The sequence below is a fragment of the Branchiostoma lanceolatum genome, chromosome 9 (genome assembly GCF_035083965.1).
Source record: "Branchiostoma lanceolatum isolate klBraLanc5 chromosome 9, klBraLanc5.hap2, whole genome shotgun sequence".
NCBI classification, from domain to species: domain Eukaryota; kingdom Metazoa; phylum Chordata; class Leptocardii; order Amphioxiformes; family Branchiostomatidae; genus Branchiostoma; species Branchiostoma lanceolatum.
Genome location: NC_089730.1, coordinates 11,600,184 through 11,615,135, shown reverse-complemented (window position 1 = coordinate 11,615,135; position 14,952 = coordinate 11,600,184). Strand labels below are relative to the sequence as shown.

Genomic DNA, 14,952 nt, shown 5'->3' with positions numbered 1-14,952 from the left:
CCTAGAAACGAGCACAACAGGTGGCTTATGAGTGGTAGCACTCCGTGCACCTGTCATGCGCAATTATGTGGCGCCCGATACGCAATATACAGCCACTCATATACCCAGCTTCTGTATTGACATGCCTTGGATACTGAGATGATGACCATGTCGTCCAGTGCTGTGCCGTCTGCACGGATATAATTATCGTTCAAGGTCTCTCGGTATCCATAGTAACTAATGTTCGACAGCCCTTCTAATGAGTGATCATCAAATATCAACAAATAACCGGTGTGTGCCCGAGCGGTGGGCGTTGTCCTGCGTGCTAAAGTTCGCGGCAGGGGAGCGTGACTGGCCGTCCATTCACGGTGCTGACATATGGTCCGGATAGACTGGGCGGTTTCTGGTAGTTTTGGGCGAAAACAGAGGCATTTAAGCTTATGAGACGAACTTCGGTGTTTGTTGAGACTACATGGTGGGAAATTCCGTCTTTGAAGGGAGTCTAAGACTTTTTTACGGACGAGCCCGCCGTGTTTTTATGAGGCATAGCTCGGGAGGATTGTGTGCTTTGGCAACAAACTGGCCTCTGTAGCGGATCGCCGTGAGAAGACTGAATGAGCGGATCAATAAGGTAGTGTTCGTGTGAACCCCTTGTGTCAGACTGTTCTGTGAGACTCATCTCTAACCATGGCGGTACGACTGGACGCTGCCAGGCTGACCAGAGCAGACGATGTTTTCACCGAGCATCAGCTGCAGTTTATTTTCGGCGTCAAGTCTCCTGCAAGAAGCGGGAGGAACGCCCTCGGATTACGGCGGACGTCGGGAGGACCGCCCCAGGTTAGCATGTCGAACGGCCCGACGAGCCCGGCGGCCGGTCCCGTCAGACAGAGAGTCTGGCCGCCACCGGCCGAAAACCCGGAGCCTGACAAGGCTGTGTCAACACCGAGACCCAAGCCGCTGAGGAAAGCGTCGTTCCCACAGTTTGAAACGCCACAGAGCCCCGACAGTGTTTCTACGCCGCAGGCAAAGTCAACCCAAAACACACCGGGTCTGTCGTCACCACAACCCGAACCCTCCCGAACACCTGTCGTCATCTCGTCACCTGTGTCGGACCCACCGCGAGTGCCTCTCATCATCTCCTCCCCGCTGTCTGATCCGCCTCCGAGCCTGCCTTCAACGGAGCCGCCCCCGAGCCCGGAGATACCCTCATCCCCTCAGTCCTCGCCCCGCAGCCCGCTGATCATCTCTTCCCCCATCTCTGAGCCGCCAAGAAGCCCTCTCATCATCTCCTCCCCGCTGTCTGAGCCAGCCCGAAGCCAGCCTTCCTACCAGCCGGCCACATCGGTGACTCTCTCGTCCCCTCCGTCGGAGCCCAGAAGTCCGGTCATCATCACCTCACAGACGACAGAATCACCGCGAAGCCCACTCATCATCTCGTCTCCACTTCCCAAGTCGCCGGTGAGCCCTCTTGTCATCTCGTCCCCGCAGTCACAACTTCCCATCATCGTCTCGAAGACGGACACCCCGGCGGCAGCCCCGCAGCAGGCCCCCGCAGGTGAGCAGACGGCCTCCCCCGGCCCCAGCTCCGACTCCACCCTCACCAAACGGAACTCGGTCATCCTCATGCGGGGAGGAGAGACAGAAGAAACCAAGGGACCTTCCTTGAAGGAAAGGATAAGTGCTCTGTACGGATCGTCTTAGCTTCTTGTCGAGACACTTGCCACTATAAATTGCTATGTCTATATTTTAATGGAACGCCACATATTCTGCCATTTCGTGGTATAACATAAGTAACATTTATCACTTTTGTCATATAACGTTATCATTGATATAAGATTAGATAGTCATCTTTTCATCTTTATCTCTAAGGCACATACCAGTTAGCCATTGCCAAATGTCGACAATAACGCATACCATAGTCAGGGGGAGGGGTGGGCTAGAGTGTTTGTGTTGAATTTGGCAGGAGTGCCTTTGTACAAACATGAAGCCTGGCGCACGGTAAGTGTTATGGAGCCACTAGAGTCATATACAAAATGGCCGACACCATTTATAATTCATTCCACTCTATCAACCACATAATTTTGTGACCCGCCACCACAAAGGACCGCAAATAGGTACAATGCGGGGTATTACTATTTTGGTAGCAGCCATGATAGAGTTGACAATGTTCATGTGTTCAAAAGGGTTAAAGTTCATTCTTGTCCCAACAATGCAAAGCAGGCCAAAGGTCGTGGTTTTGTGTAGGTAGTGAAAATGCCCTAGCTACCAGGAAACGTAACGACGAATCTATCATAATCTATTATTTTGCTCCAATTCTAATAAACAATATCTCTCACGCTCACAGTGAAATTTCCAATATAGTTTGCATGGAACGTTCGCCAGAGCAAATATGGGATCCATACCGCTTGGCAGGTAAATATGAAATACGTGTTCATACAAGAAGCAATGGCTTTGTGCCAATATTCCATTGACGGCTTCTGCATGATTTATAACGTTTGCGTTAGACAGAATTCAACGGCTTCCTATATACCAGAGAATAGACTCGCCGAATGTTTACAATTCATTTTGTCTTCTTCAGGATACAGGATAAGTAAATTATATCTTGTACAACTGATATGATTCCAGTAGGCCATTCATGGTCCACAACAACATCATATTGTTCGTTCAGACAGCACGCCTGATTCCCAACTTTACATAACTCGGTATTATTACGAGTTCTTAGTGAAATGAAAGAGGTTCTTCAATGAAGCAATTCAATGATACCATACAAAAGCGCCATATCATCCGCGAACAGAAACTACTTTCATTCTAATATAAGTAATGTGCTATGGTTGTGAATATCAATCGCTTAAAAAGACAAAGTTACCCTCTGCCATTATCTCAGCTATCACTAATAAACAAAGAAGTTCTGTACTCTAAGAACAAAACAGGACGCTGATCTCAAGGTCAAGGTTTTTTTAATGTTGACAAAAGACGGTAAACAAAGACATCACAACATCAATATCAACTCCGTATCAAACCGAGGTTCAAACAGCAACAAATATATGCCGTATCACCGATGGCACTTTTTGTAAAGAGTCTGTACTCTTATAGATATACAATACAACAAATAAGCAAGCCTTAAGTACTTAATAGCACCATGAACTATATCGTCAACATAGTTCAAGAACATCCAAAAACAAGTGTAAACAAGAAAACACATTCCTGTCAAATAGCGATCACCAAACACCAAATAGTATGTAACCATCACAAACCGTCACAACATACATTCACAAAAAAATTCATCAGCGGAAAAAGTTGCCTTCAGATGCAACATACCAGATTTATACATTAGATGTGTACGAACAGACAGCGCAAATCACCTGGCAGGCGTCCCGACTGTTATCGTTACATGTGGTGGGATCTTTAACGTGCTCGAGATGTGATTCTCCCCAAACACGGGACCAGAACCTTTAGATATGGAGTCAACAACCCTTACCACAGGGGCAGTATGTCAATAAGGCAAACATGCCATGTCATCGATAGAATTTCACAAAGAACTGATAACCTCATTCATACACGAATCACATAGTTACATACCAACAAACATCTCTAGAGGGTTCGATCAGCTGTCAGTACGAGTCTCTGCTTTAGACGAACTTATATATCTAATTTTAAGACACATTAATGATCCATAAACATCAGTATTCACTAGAGATATAAGTTGGAATCAAATAATGTCAACTTCTTGCATTGTGCTTGCACCTTGCTACCGGATGTTACCTAGGTCATAAAGGCTGTATTTCGAAGGCTGAATTTCAAAAACGAATGTCTGTTTACATCTTCACACAAACCCTTATAACATTATAATCATCTTAGTTTTCCTATTTGTATTTTATTCATTCCTTCTTTCCTTCCTTCCTTCCCAACCTACCTATACCTTCTTTTTGTCTTCTTTCTGTCATTCAATGTGCTCCTAATCTTTTATTTTCCTGTCTTTCATTTGGCCACTGTCCACCTTCCTTCTAATTTTCAGCACCATCTCGAATACCCATCTTGCTTTGTGTCCACGTAACCTTTAATCTCACAGTTCAACACAATCCACGTGATCACTGATTCAAATTCATCAATCTATCTAACTTTTACAGTTTTTCACTTCGTTATTCAATTGGGATGCGGCACAGACATGATTCCAGAAGTTATTGTAGAATACACGTGTCTCGTGTCAATAAGTATGTACTGAATAGAATAATCTCAACAACCCTAAATCGTACTGCTTGCTCTCTCTCTGATCACTACAAACTGCACCTCGGCGAACTCGCTCACAAGCAGCCCTCTTCTACCTGGAATGTCTGAGTGATGTCGGGCTGCAGATCCCTCCTGGTACAGACCACTTCAGTGCTGTGGAAAATTGATTTTTTTTTTTTAGATTAGAAAGTTCACGAAGAGAGAACGCCATGCGTTATTAGTAGATGGAAAAAGGAAAAGTAATCGGCAACATGTCTTCTACTTATCTCATTGAGATGCATTCAAAACAGCCTGGTGACCATTCTACTCGGGTCGGCTTAGTGGTGTTTCAACTTTTCACAGTCCTACTAATCAAACGCCTTTTTCCTGCCAGCTTATCGTCCCTTTTGGCCTTACTGTATACTGCCGTCCCAAAGAGCGAAGGAATTGAAAAAAAAAAATCCGGGCGTGTGCTTATGAGCCTGAGCGGGCGAGCAACACTCTCAGCACCCTAGAAATACAAGGGAGCTCCCAATGGTTTGGTTACCGGGCTACGTTCAAACGGCGTTATAGAAAAATGTTTGCCACGTTTGTACGGATATTTACAACATGACAACATTCCATCCATTGTTGTGTCGTCTACAAGTGCAGCCAACTTGAACTTGCTCCAAAGCTAGATAAGCTGCTAGACCGCGACGCCAATATAGATTTATTTCCAACCAAACGTGACAAGCTGCATTGCCTTCACGGAAGCAAATATCTATTCAGGCAACGCCTCCCAGCGACAGTTTTCCAAACTGAAGTAGCTCAGCTACCACGGTCCAAGAAAAGAAAAATCTACATTAAGTTAGTTACTTCATACCACTTCAGAAACTTTTACAATGTAATACGTTAACGTTAGTTTTACAAACAAAGATGCATAAAGAGTTAGAAATAAACACTTACGTTGTTCCGTTGACATCTCCTGCTGTGTTGACCCTGACCTTGTCCAACTTGACGCACGTGCCGAGGTCAGAGGCGAACAGCCACTCGGCGAACACGCCCAGACTGCTCAGAATGTTGTCGGAGTACGGCTTCCACCGCAGGTCAAGTCCCCGGATGGACCCGATCCCCTTCCGACTCCCCACTATGAACTCGAAATTGTCTCGCTTGTGTTCGAGGGAAAGGTGGTCCCTATGGGATACCAATACAAGGGGTACACGTGTAAGTAACAGGACTGATTTTACACACACAAAAAACGCATACAACTTAAACAAGGCACTTTTGACCCGCTGATGACGTCAAATACCCACAAGGTCACGTGTTACAGGTGAGTGGGTCACTATTCCTGAGTCAGGATTTATGAAAGTGCAATTAGCAAAATGTATGTTGAAAAGAAGGTTTTAACATTGACAAAAGAATTATAAACCTTTGTCTTGATGTTATGACGGATCACTTCAATGACATATGCATGCATGTATAATTCTGCTTGCTTGCTTAATTGCTTAAATACATGTAGCGTTATCATCTGGGTTAACAAATTTCGAAAGCACGTCGACTCTAATGTTGATAAAGGCAGATGCAGAAGTACAATAACAGTGCGTCGATGATGTAGATTATCTGTGACAGACAGATCATTGCTAACAATGTTGTAAACTGATACTGATAGAATGCTTGTGACGTACTTTAACAGTGGGGTGTTTTCGGTCGACTTGTTATCCCCGCGCAGACGCAGATACAACTGTTCTGCCTTGTACTCCTCGCAGTCCGGAGGTTTACTGAGGGATAACTTGACGTGATGCAGCTCTTCGTCTGAAAGGAGGCAATACAAAATCATACTATGTACCCCCATGGTTATCTTTTTATTTCGTCGGCAGCCTTATAAAGACATCGAAAGGACGCCTGGTGACATTGCCCTAAGCTAACCTAAGTTCAACGTTCTGGCGGTTAAGTTATTTTTATCTACAATGTAGATTGTGACCCCAATGTTAAGTTGGTAGATACACGATATACACCCTAACATTTTGTTCCCCGGTTTCGCAGTTTTTGGAGTGTTTAACAACAAAGTCGTGGTGTATTTGGTTGCATCTATGACGTCCGTAGTACTTTGGGTTACATCCAGGTCTCGTGGTATCACGCACTGACGTAACGTGAGGTTATGACACTGAATTGTCCAATCAGAATACTCCACGCTAAACTCAACTTCATCCGAGTTATAAGAGGCACAAAATATACCGTGTCCGTGTCTAGTACAGGGCATAGAGAGAAACAGTATACAGTATCTGAAATAGAACAAATCTACGAATAGAAAATATAGAAGTAGCAGACTACATCATTTGCGTCATATTTTCTAGTTTGAGGTACTGTGTGTCTTGACAAAAACACAAACGTTTTGGTCAACAAAGTTGACTTGAACAAGTCGGATCAAATATAGAAATGATAAAAGATCTTCAAGATATAACAATGAGGGATGTCTTCATGTAGTACCATATAGTACTCTATGCAGTCTCTATGTATACGTAGATACTCACGACAGAACGGATAGCTGTCTGCTGTTGTCATGTACAGTTTAATGTTGACGGGACTTCCGGCTGTGTAAGCCTTGTCTGCATCGTAGCCCATAGAATAACAACCTACGTCGCCGCATGTCATGCATTTTCCTGACATTCAAAAAGTTGAAAATTAGTACATTGTATATAAAACACGGCAACAATTTTAGCTAAACGGTTGAGTGACGTAGAGCAAACAGGACAAATTTGGACGATTCGTATGACGTAACGTTTAAATGTTGTTCAATAAAGTTATAACTTTTTAATCATTTTACATCGTTACCCGTAGGCTGATGTGAGAATAAGTGAAACATCTTGTGGTTGAGAGAGGAGAAAATACAGCAAAATCGTTAGGCTGAGTGTTTTGTAAGAATGTACGTCATCATAATCACAGTAGCGACCTAAAACTATAACAACACACAAAATTAATATTTTACCATCTACAAAAGGCTGAAAATCCGAACAAGGGTAGGCCTTCCAGGGACAGTCGGAGTTGATGGACTCTATGAAGAGTAAAACCGCCCGGAGGTGGTTACAAACGACAAACGTTTCACCGCCTGGAGATAGGATAGATAAAGAATGATGTTATTCAACCATACAGGCGAGCTCAGTACTTCAACAACATGTTACTACTCGCTATCGGTTAGATATAACGGTGCAAACAGTAGTATTGCTGTATCCATGCATGAAGAAACCAAAATGTATATTAAGATAAATAGTGAAGAAGCAATTTTCCGGCTTCATGTACTTTTATATAGCCATTCAGCACCAAGGACAGTGCAAAGCAAAATTATGTAAACGCTCTCTGTGAGATAGGGCAAGCGAACAGTACTTTGCTTGGGAGACGTAGATCACCAAAGAAAAGCTATTCCATGCCATGAAATGGACAAAACATAATCTATACCAGGAGTTTGGACTTGGGAAAATAAACTAGTGGCGGTGGGAGGGAAGCATTTTTTTTAACAGTGTAAAGGCTTCGTGTTTTTTGTTACTTCACTCATACGCAGCGTTTATCATTCTAATGCTTTCTTTTTTTAGGCACAAATAAATAGACGAGACAGAAAACCTTACCTCCCCAGACACCCTGGTCCCTGACGTACTCGAACAGAGACTCCCCGCACCCTGGTTGGTCCATCCCGCCGTTGGGGTAGAAATCAAGATGGCCGACAGGGTCCATCATGCCAAAACCGGCTGCAAAATGTGGCAAAAAGAAATTAAAGCAAGAGATAAGAGAGGTGTTGACACATGGATTTCGGTCTTTTCAACAGTTGAAATACTATTAGACATCCGCTGGTGTTTATGACATTCTATACTAGAGAGCTTAGTAAGGAAACATAGTGTCGATGCATTGATAATGTTCTGTAGAAACGTTGACATTTGGCAAACAGAATTTAGAGCAAGAATTAAGGCAGTTTGTGACAAATAGATTGTGTTTTTTGTCCACAGTTGAAATACTATCAGACAATGATCCGATGGTGCTTATCATATTTTATACCGGAAAGCTTAGCAGGGAAACACAGTGCTGATGCATTGATACTGTTTATGTAGAAAGTTGACATACACTCGTGTTTCGATCAACATGGTGGCACTTTATCGCTGAAGGTCAAGAGTTGCCCTTTAAGGTTTTGATTCGGATGAGGATTACTGTCTGAATATGTGTGGTCTGCAGTTAAACCCTTCTTCTTGAAGGAAACGCTTGACAAGATGTGGGATAAGGATAAGACACGAACAGATTAGCGGTGGATCCGACCATTAGGGTTGTTCACTTTGGCACGTACACCCCACCAAAAACAAAAGATAACAGGTAAGTGACACGATAGCCTGGACTGTGTCACTGAACCGTTTACATGGTTTGTCAGGGTCCTGTGTACAGCTTTGTGTGCGGGTAAACATGTTGATACAGATCACAACCAATGACGTAGGAATCAGGGTGGCGTTACCTGTTACAATTTACCTTGACACACTTGGTAAAAGTTTACGACAGACATCTGAATTTATATGATATTTTACACAGATGGCCTTTTGCATAACCTATGATAAATCAGACTGACGGCTGCCAAATATTTATATTTACAGTTCTAAGTCATCTTAAGATGAAAACCAAAAGGACTGTAAAATAGGAGTAAATTTGTTGTCTCAAATTTGTACCTAATTTATGAGTGGCATCTCCGTCGGTGTGAATGGCGTCTACAAAGATGGCGTCGGTCGGATCGAGGCGGACTTCCGGTGGTTTACCCTCAAAGAACGGGTAGGCGGGGTCCAGCCCTGGGGAGGGAGGATTATAACGGCTTTATAAAACAAAACTATTGCCTGTACACAGTAATGAAGCTAATAAGAGCACAGTGGTCATTGCTCTTGGCATGCCTCAGAAGACGCACAACTAAAGATTAACACTCATCATTTCTCATACAGATTTCTCCAAGTGATTCAAACTTTACATAAAAAATTACTTCTAACATTCTTAGCGACTATTCTGTTTTCAATATTTGATTATATGTTTGAGCACTCGAGTAGTGCATTAGCATATCTTACCTGTTATTCTACCTATTCCTTTCCATAACTTCCCCGCCTGTCCTGCTATATGTGACCCGAGACTGTGTCCTATTAGATGAAATTTTTCTTCTGGATAGTCTTTTAAATACTGCGGAATGGAAAAATAATGCTTTGTTATCTATTGTCCTAAGTATGATAAGTATCACATCATTAGTACAATAAAAAAATCACAGTCGTCTTTATGTTATACATTCATCACACAATGGATATCATCGTAATCAATTATCCTCAAGCTTGACATTGAAAATGACGGACAGATGCAACAACTGCATCATGGGAAACGTCGTACCTTTATAAAAATAATGAACCTGGCCAGCTCCGACCCCACCACCCTGGTGTCTGACGCGGCCTGGGTGTAGTCCAGGGTCTGCGAACCCCCCGCCCAGTCCACCAGGATGACATTGGCTTCTTCCCTGTACAAGATGGCGTCCTTCATATTGACGAGCCACTCGACGTCGGTGTCGTCGATGAAGCCATGTATGATGACCTTGGTGTCCGCAGTCCTTACAAGAATAACGTCAATATCGGTAATGAACAGTGCAATATGTACAGAACTACGTTATTCCATTCGCTAGATGGCGCTTCTACAGACTTTGGTTGTGTATGTACGGTTAAAGCTTCACTTGTGGATTAGGTGCTAATAGATGTATGAGCTTTTATATGGTGCCATTTTGTTTTATGATGATATTAAGGACATGTTCTCGATGGTGTTTTGATAGATCATATTAAGAAGGCAGGGCACTAATTCTGGCATTGTTCCCGGCATGCCCTGTCATGTCGTGAGAGTGATAAAGAGCTAGAGAGATGCTGCCGATAGACGAATTCGGACACGCCTTCATTCTAAATCAACGCTTGTTTCAGTCATTCATACTGTTTTCTTATACATTCATTGTTATTTTAAAGAACATTTGTCTTTATCTAAGTCACAATGAACAGTCTTGGCTGTCGACTTCCTTGTCCCATCAAATTTGTGGTTCTGCCAAGAAACATAATAGACAACCCCTGCCGATGGCTTACATCCTTTCTCCCAGTCAACCGTTCATCTAAGACATTCTCTCACTGAGGGAAATCTTTAAGTAGTTATGACTGCCAAAGTCAGTACGTCCTGTGGTGCTTTCTGGAGGTCTTGGCCCTGTGTCAAGGCGGGAAGACTCCCGACAGCGGGAAGGGATACTAGGACCTCTTCTCTAAATTTGTTCTCTCACGCCAACTCGCCAAGAGTGTCGTACTCTATTATAAATAGGCTTGTGGTAGGAGGGGCCGTACATACACCAAATATTAGTTCAACCCAAAATAACATGTTCCCGCGCTTTTGTCAAGACGGTCGCTGATTGGTGCAGACGACATGGGGCTATCCGTGGCGCGTACCGTTGTCAAGATGACTAAACATTGCGCTTTGTGTAATTTGACAGATAAACATTTCAGGGGAAGTCGGCCGTAAAAAGAGTAAACTTTCCCAAGATCACCTCACCTCGACAGAGTAAACTGTCATGACGTCATAGCTGTCATGTGAGGGGACCGGTCGTGTGTCTAATTACGGAAGGAGTAGACCGTTCTTCAGTGATTTTACAAACCCTGGATTCCGTCACTATAGTTTGAAAGGCTTGGGAGCAAGTTGGACTGACCAGAAACTATACTTTCACAACTTTGCGCCTCTTTCCCTTTCGTTTGAATTGTGAAACAATATTTTACACATCACGTTTTTCCCACCCTGTCAGTCTGTCACACCCCCTCAATGTAAACCTATCCCTCTACGTTCAAAACAGTCGATTGACTCATCTAATGTTATATGTCTAGATTTAACAATCGGGTGCAATATTTCTGATATTTTTCATTTTCATATATGAAATCATAGTTACCATGTCCGTAGACTCACCTATTAAAGTATGAGGTGTCTGCCCCCTGCACGTCCCACACAGTCAGAGTCTGCGGGTCGTCCATGTTGTGGCGGGTGTACAGGAGGAACTGCACGTTCAGCGCCTCGGGAGGCTGGGGCAGACGCTCCGGGTACGGAGGCTCGTCCGTGAAGCATCCCAGGTCCCAGTAACATACTCGGGCTCCTTAAAGACGTAAGAAAGGACTGTAAGTTCCTGACAATGGGGAACAGCCAAATAACATTGATATTGCAACCGTAGTTAAAAGATGATAGCTATGAAGCTGTTTTTTTTTTCATTCGCCTAGACAATTATCGAAATTAAAATATGGGTTCCCCCCTTTTCAAAAACATTTTTTATGTAAAGAAGAACGCCGACAAAACGCCACAAAAAAACGTCAGAACAAGCCGGCACCATGCGTCTGCTTGGAGGTTAGGCCTGGCGCTGGTCCATTCAGTAATTTTCTTCGGCCACTTTTTCCCCTCGTCGCTAGGATACAGGGAACAATGGCCACCACCAGTAATTTATAGTCATTGTCAGCTACTTGACCCTACGTGAGGACGCATGAGTCCTAGCGCGTTTTTTTTTCAAGCACATCGTGCAAAGTACAGGTCGACTAAGGTACTAGGAAAACTGTTGCTTTTGAGCTCATTGCTATCGTTCACTGTAACACGTTACATGGAGCCCTCCAAAAATGTATCTGTCGACGACATATAAACCGTCTCAAAGCGATGTCTACTTACGTCAACTGTCACAAATATAGCAGCTAGTCTTTTAATCGCTGAAAGTTCGTCTCCTTTTTAGTCAAATTGGGGACAGAGGTGAGACAAAATATCAGTTAGCTAGTGCCAAATTCAACGCTGCAATCATTCAAGACCTGCTCTGTCAAGAGAATGTAGAAGTACAATCATATCATTGCTATACGGGGCAATTGTTGTATTGGGACGAAAGGGGGTGGGGTGGAAGTAACCCCCCACCGCCCGCCGCCCACCGCCCAGTAACTTGTACTAGACTTTACTCATTGTATGTACAAGTTGAACAGTAACAGACGCGCTATCAGCTCATAGCTGCTTAAACATAGTTGATGTGTTTGCTATGCACACAACATGGTGTCTGCGGCACATATTTAGGGACTCGACGATCCCCGTCACTTAATACAAAATGGCCGACACGCGAACTATGATCCGTTTTTCAAAGTGTATTCTACAGAAATGTTTTGTTTGTTGCTTTAAAATGCTTTTGTTTGGGTTCAATACATAAGCATGTTGGTTATCGCTGCGATGACAGGTGATAGCGTACACTCAATAGAAAACTAGATCTGAAGACGTGTTAAAAAGATGGGCGGGAAAGTCTACAGACGTACGGAGACAGCTAACAACGCTTCTTTTTAAAACTCGTCACTTGAAGAGGGGCCAAAACTCGCTGACGTGACGTACGGCCCGACATGCGACACCACTATGGGGATAAAAGAGCCGTCACAATGCAAAATGTCAACAAAGACATATACCTTGCGACTGTCGCTGTAACGTGGGCCAGACTGTGAGCTCTGTTGCAGCAAAAAGAGTCTATAAAAGAGTGTTGTCGGATACCTAAGATGCAGTCTATGTTTCTACATTAGGTACTATCTTTTATCTAGCATAGCTTTGCGAAATTCAGAATTGCAAACTACAGAATTGCAGCTAGAAACAATTGCTTGCGGCTTATTTCCTTATCTTTAAGAGCACTACGCAAACACGTTTTATATCTCCTCTTATCAGATAAGCCCTAGAGAGTGTTAGCGCGCGGCAACTTCCGACGCACTGAGCAGACACTTCAAGCCACGCCGGCCGGCACAACGTGACTCCGCTAGGAAGCGTGTACCGGGTGAGGAGACGACCGTCAACCTTACTTAAACATGAAGAAACCGTACCTCTGGCTCGAGCTATGACGATGTAAAAGATGGACAGTAGCGGGAGAATGAACATGTCTCATCCGATGTCTGTAGACGTCGTGACTTCTGATCATGAGTTGTTGTAGAACACTGCGCGATAGCCGCTAACGACTGGAGCGTATATCCCTTATGTTCTCTCTCACTGTTTAGTTTGGGCCTCTTTTGTGGTCAAATCTGATCCGTGGACAGCTACCACTTGGGTCTTGATGGAGGGGGGAATAGACACCATATGAGGGAAAAAAATCTAGCCTAGGCATTGTAAAACCATAACTGAGACAATGTATGATATCACAAGTGGTCTAGAAGACCGACAATTCTGCTTCACTGCCTTCTGTGACGTGTAATAAGTACACGGAATGTAAATACTTTAAACTATTCCCCCCATTGATGGCACTTGAATCCACTTGAGTAATTATCGGGTGACCCTACCATGTGACTGAGTTGTCAATCAAAGATGACCAGGTCATGATGTCATTAAAGCGCCGTGATGTCACATGTCGTCTCTAGTTTCACAACATAAACACACGGTGTGTTCAAATGGCCAGGTTTGGTGTGTGTGAGTCCGACAGGTCAAACAACGACCAGCAGATGGCATGAGTCTTAGTGGGGGGCTATGAAGAGTGGGCGGTGGTGTTACTTTCAAGATGCAATACAACCATCTAACATTGTCAAATAGGCATCTAGGAATGTAAAGTGCACATTCTCTCTACAACATGGATTACCACATTTGGGGTGGTGGGGTTCAAAGGGCCACACAATAGACCTGGCGTCACTTGCAGTTTAACCATTTAATTTGATTTAAACAAACAACAGAAATGGTATCTTTGAATGGTTTAGTCACTTTGTTTGATATAACCAGTTCTATGAACATAGCATTGAAATATTTCTTTTTGCAGCTCGTGAAGCTCTTTTTTTTAGAAATATAATGTGCAGTTTGGCTTGAAACCAAAAGGTTATGTAATACTGTGTTCCCCATCGATAACGTCAGCATTCATTAACGTGTTCTGAACAGCGCCGATGTCCTAACGATTTCTTCCTTCATCCTTCAGCCGCCGGTTGGATAGGCGCCGCCCGCGGTTCTCCTGTGGTGGCGCATACCGGACAGGGGATGAACAGGGGAGTGAGAGGGGCGTGTGAGGGGCCTTGTCCATCTAACAAAACATCAGGGGTGTTTGATATTCAAACCACGTCCTGGAGGGCACCAGGCCAGGAAGAAGACCCACTGGTCCAGGAATGTCCAATGTTTTGGTTCGAGGACATGGCCTTAAAAGACAGTGCGAGATGATTGTTGTTTCCCTCCAAACGAAAGCTTAATCAAAGTCCTGAAGCTGGGAACTGTGATGTAATTTTCCTTTTTCATATAGCTTATATATACATGTAGTATTTTGTTTGATATTTCATCAAACAAACCTGAACAATGTTTATCTCCATGTAGGGCATTTTGATGAGTGTTTTGTATAATGCAAGACGACGTCCGCGAAGCCTAACAATAGTCTGTGACTAAAGTCAGGCGGGACTTTTCAATAACACAGTGTTGATCGCTTCCTTCTTCTGTGCGTGTACAAGCAAAACAATTTTGATCATTTCTTTGTTGATCTCAGGCGAAGCACTGGTGTAGAAAACTAAAGACATGTCCAAAAACATTATTTTGAATATTTCAAATTTTACTGTTACATCCGTTTGAAGACGACAGGAAAGTCATTTCAAAAAGTCAAATCGTCTGCGTTTGTACCTTGATACGCATCCATGGCTTGTGCGTATATACAAGCCCGCATTGCTTGCGTATTACATGTTTTTGGTTTAGGTTAAGTTTGCAGCCGAATAAGTGATTTTCCTAGGTTCGATCACTAGGCTTCAAAACGGTGTGTCAAAGTAGAAAACA

The 14,952-nt window shown here is 43.6% G+C and overlaps 2 protein-coding genes across 2 annotated transcripts; one reads left to right on the top strand and one right to left on the bottom strand.

Annotated features, from left to right (window-relative positions):
• The first annotated feature begins 666 nt into the window (after nt 1-666).
• LOC136442602 (uncharacterized) lies at nt 667-1,680 on the top strand. Its single transcript, XM_066439547.1, has one exon. The coding sequence runs from the start codon at nt 667-669 to the stop codon at nt 1,678-1,680; it is 1,014 nt and encodes a 337-aa protein (XP_066295644.1).
• A 2,394-nt stretch (nt 1,681-4,074) lies between these two features.
• Nucleotides 4,075-13,330, bottom strand: LOC136441399 (pancreatic triacylglycerol lipase-like). Its single transcript, XM_066437678.1, has 11 exons — nt 13,050-13,330; nt 11,143-11,326; nt 9,556-9,769; nt 9,246-9,354; nt 8,862-8,978; nt 7,785-7,904; nt 7,151-7,270; nt 6,696-6,824; nt 5,850-5,976; nt 5,131-5,358; nt 4,075-4,359 (listed from the first exon to the last, which is right to left on the bottom strand). The coding sequence occupies exons 1-11, from the start codon at nt 13,102-13,104 to the stop codon at nt 4,281-4,283; spliced, it is 1,482 nt and encodes a 493-aa protein (XP_066293775.1). The 5' UTR covers nt 13,105-13,330; the 3' UTR covers nt 4,075-4,280.
• Between the last annotated feature and the right edge of the window lie 1,622 nt (nt 13,331-14,952).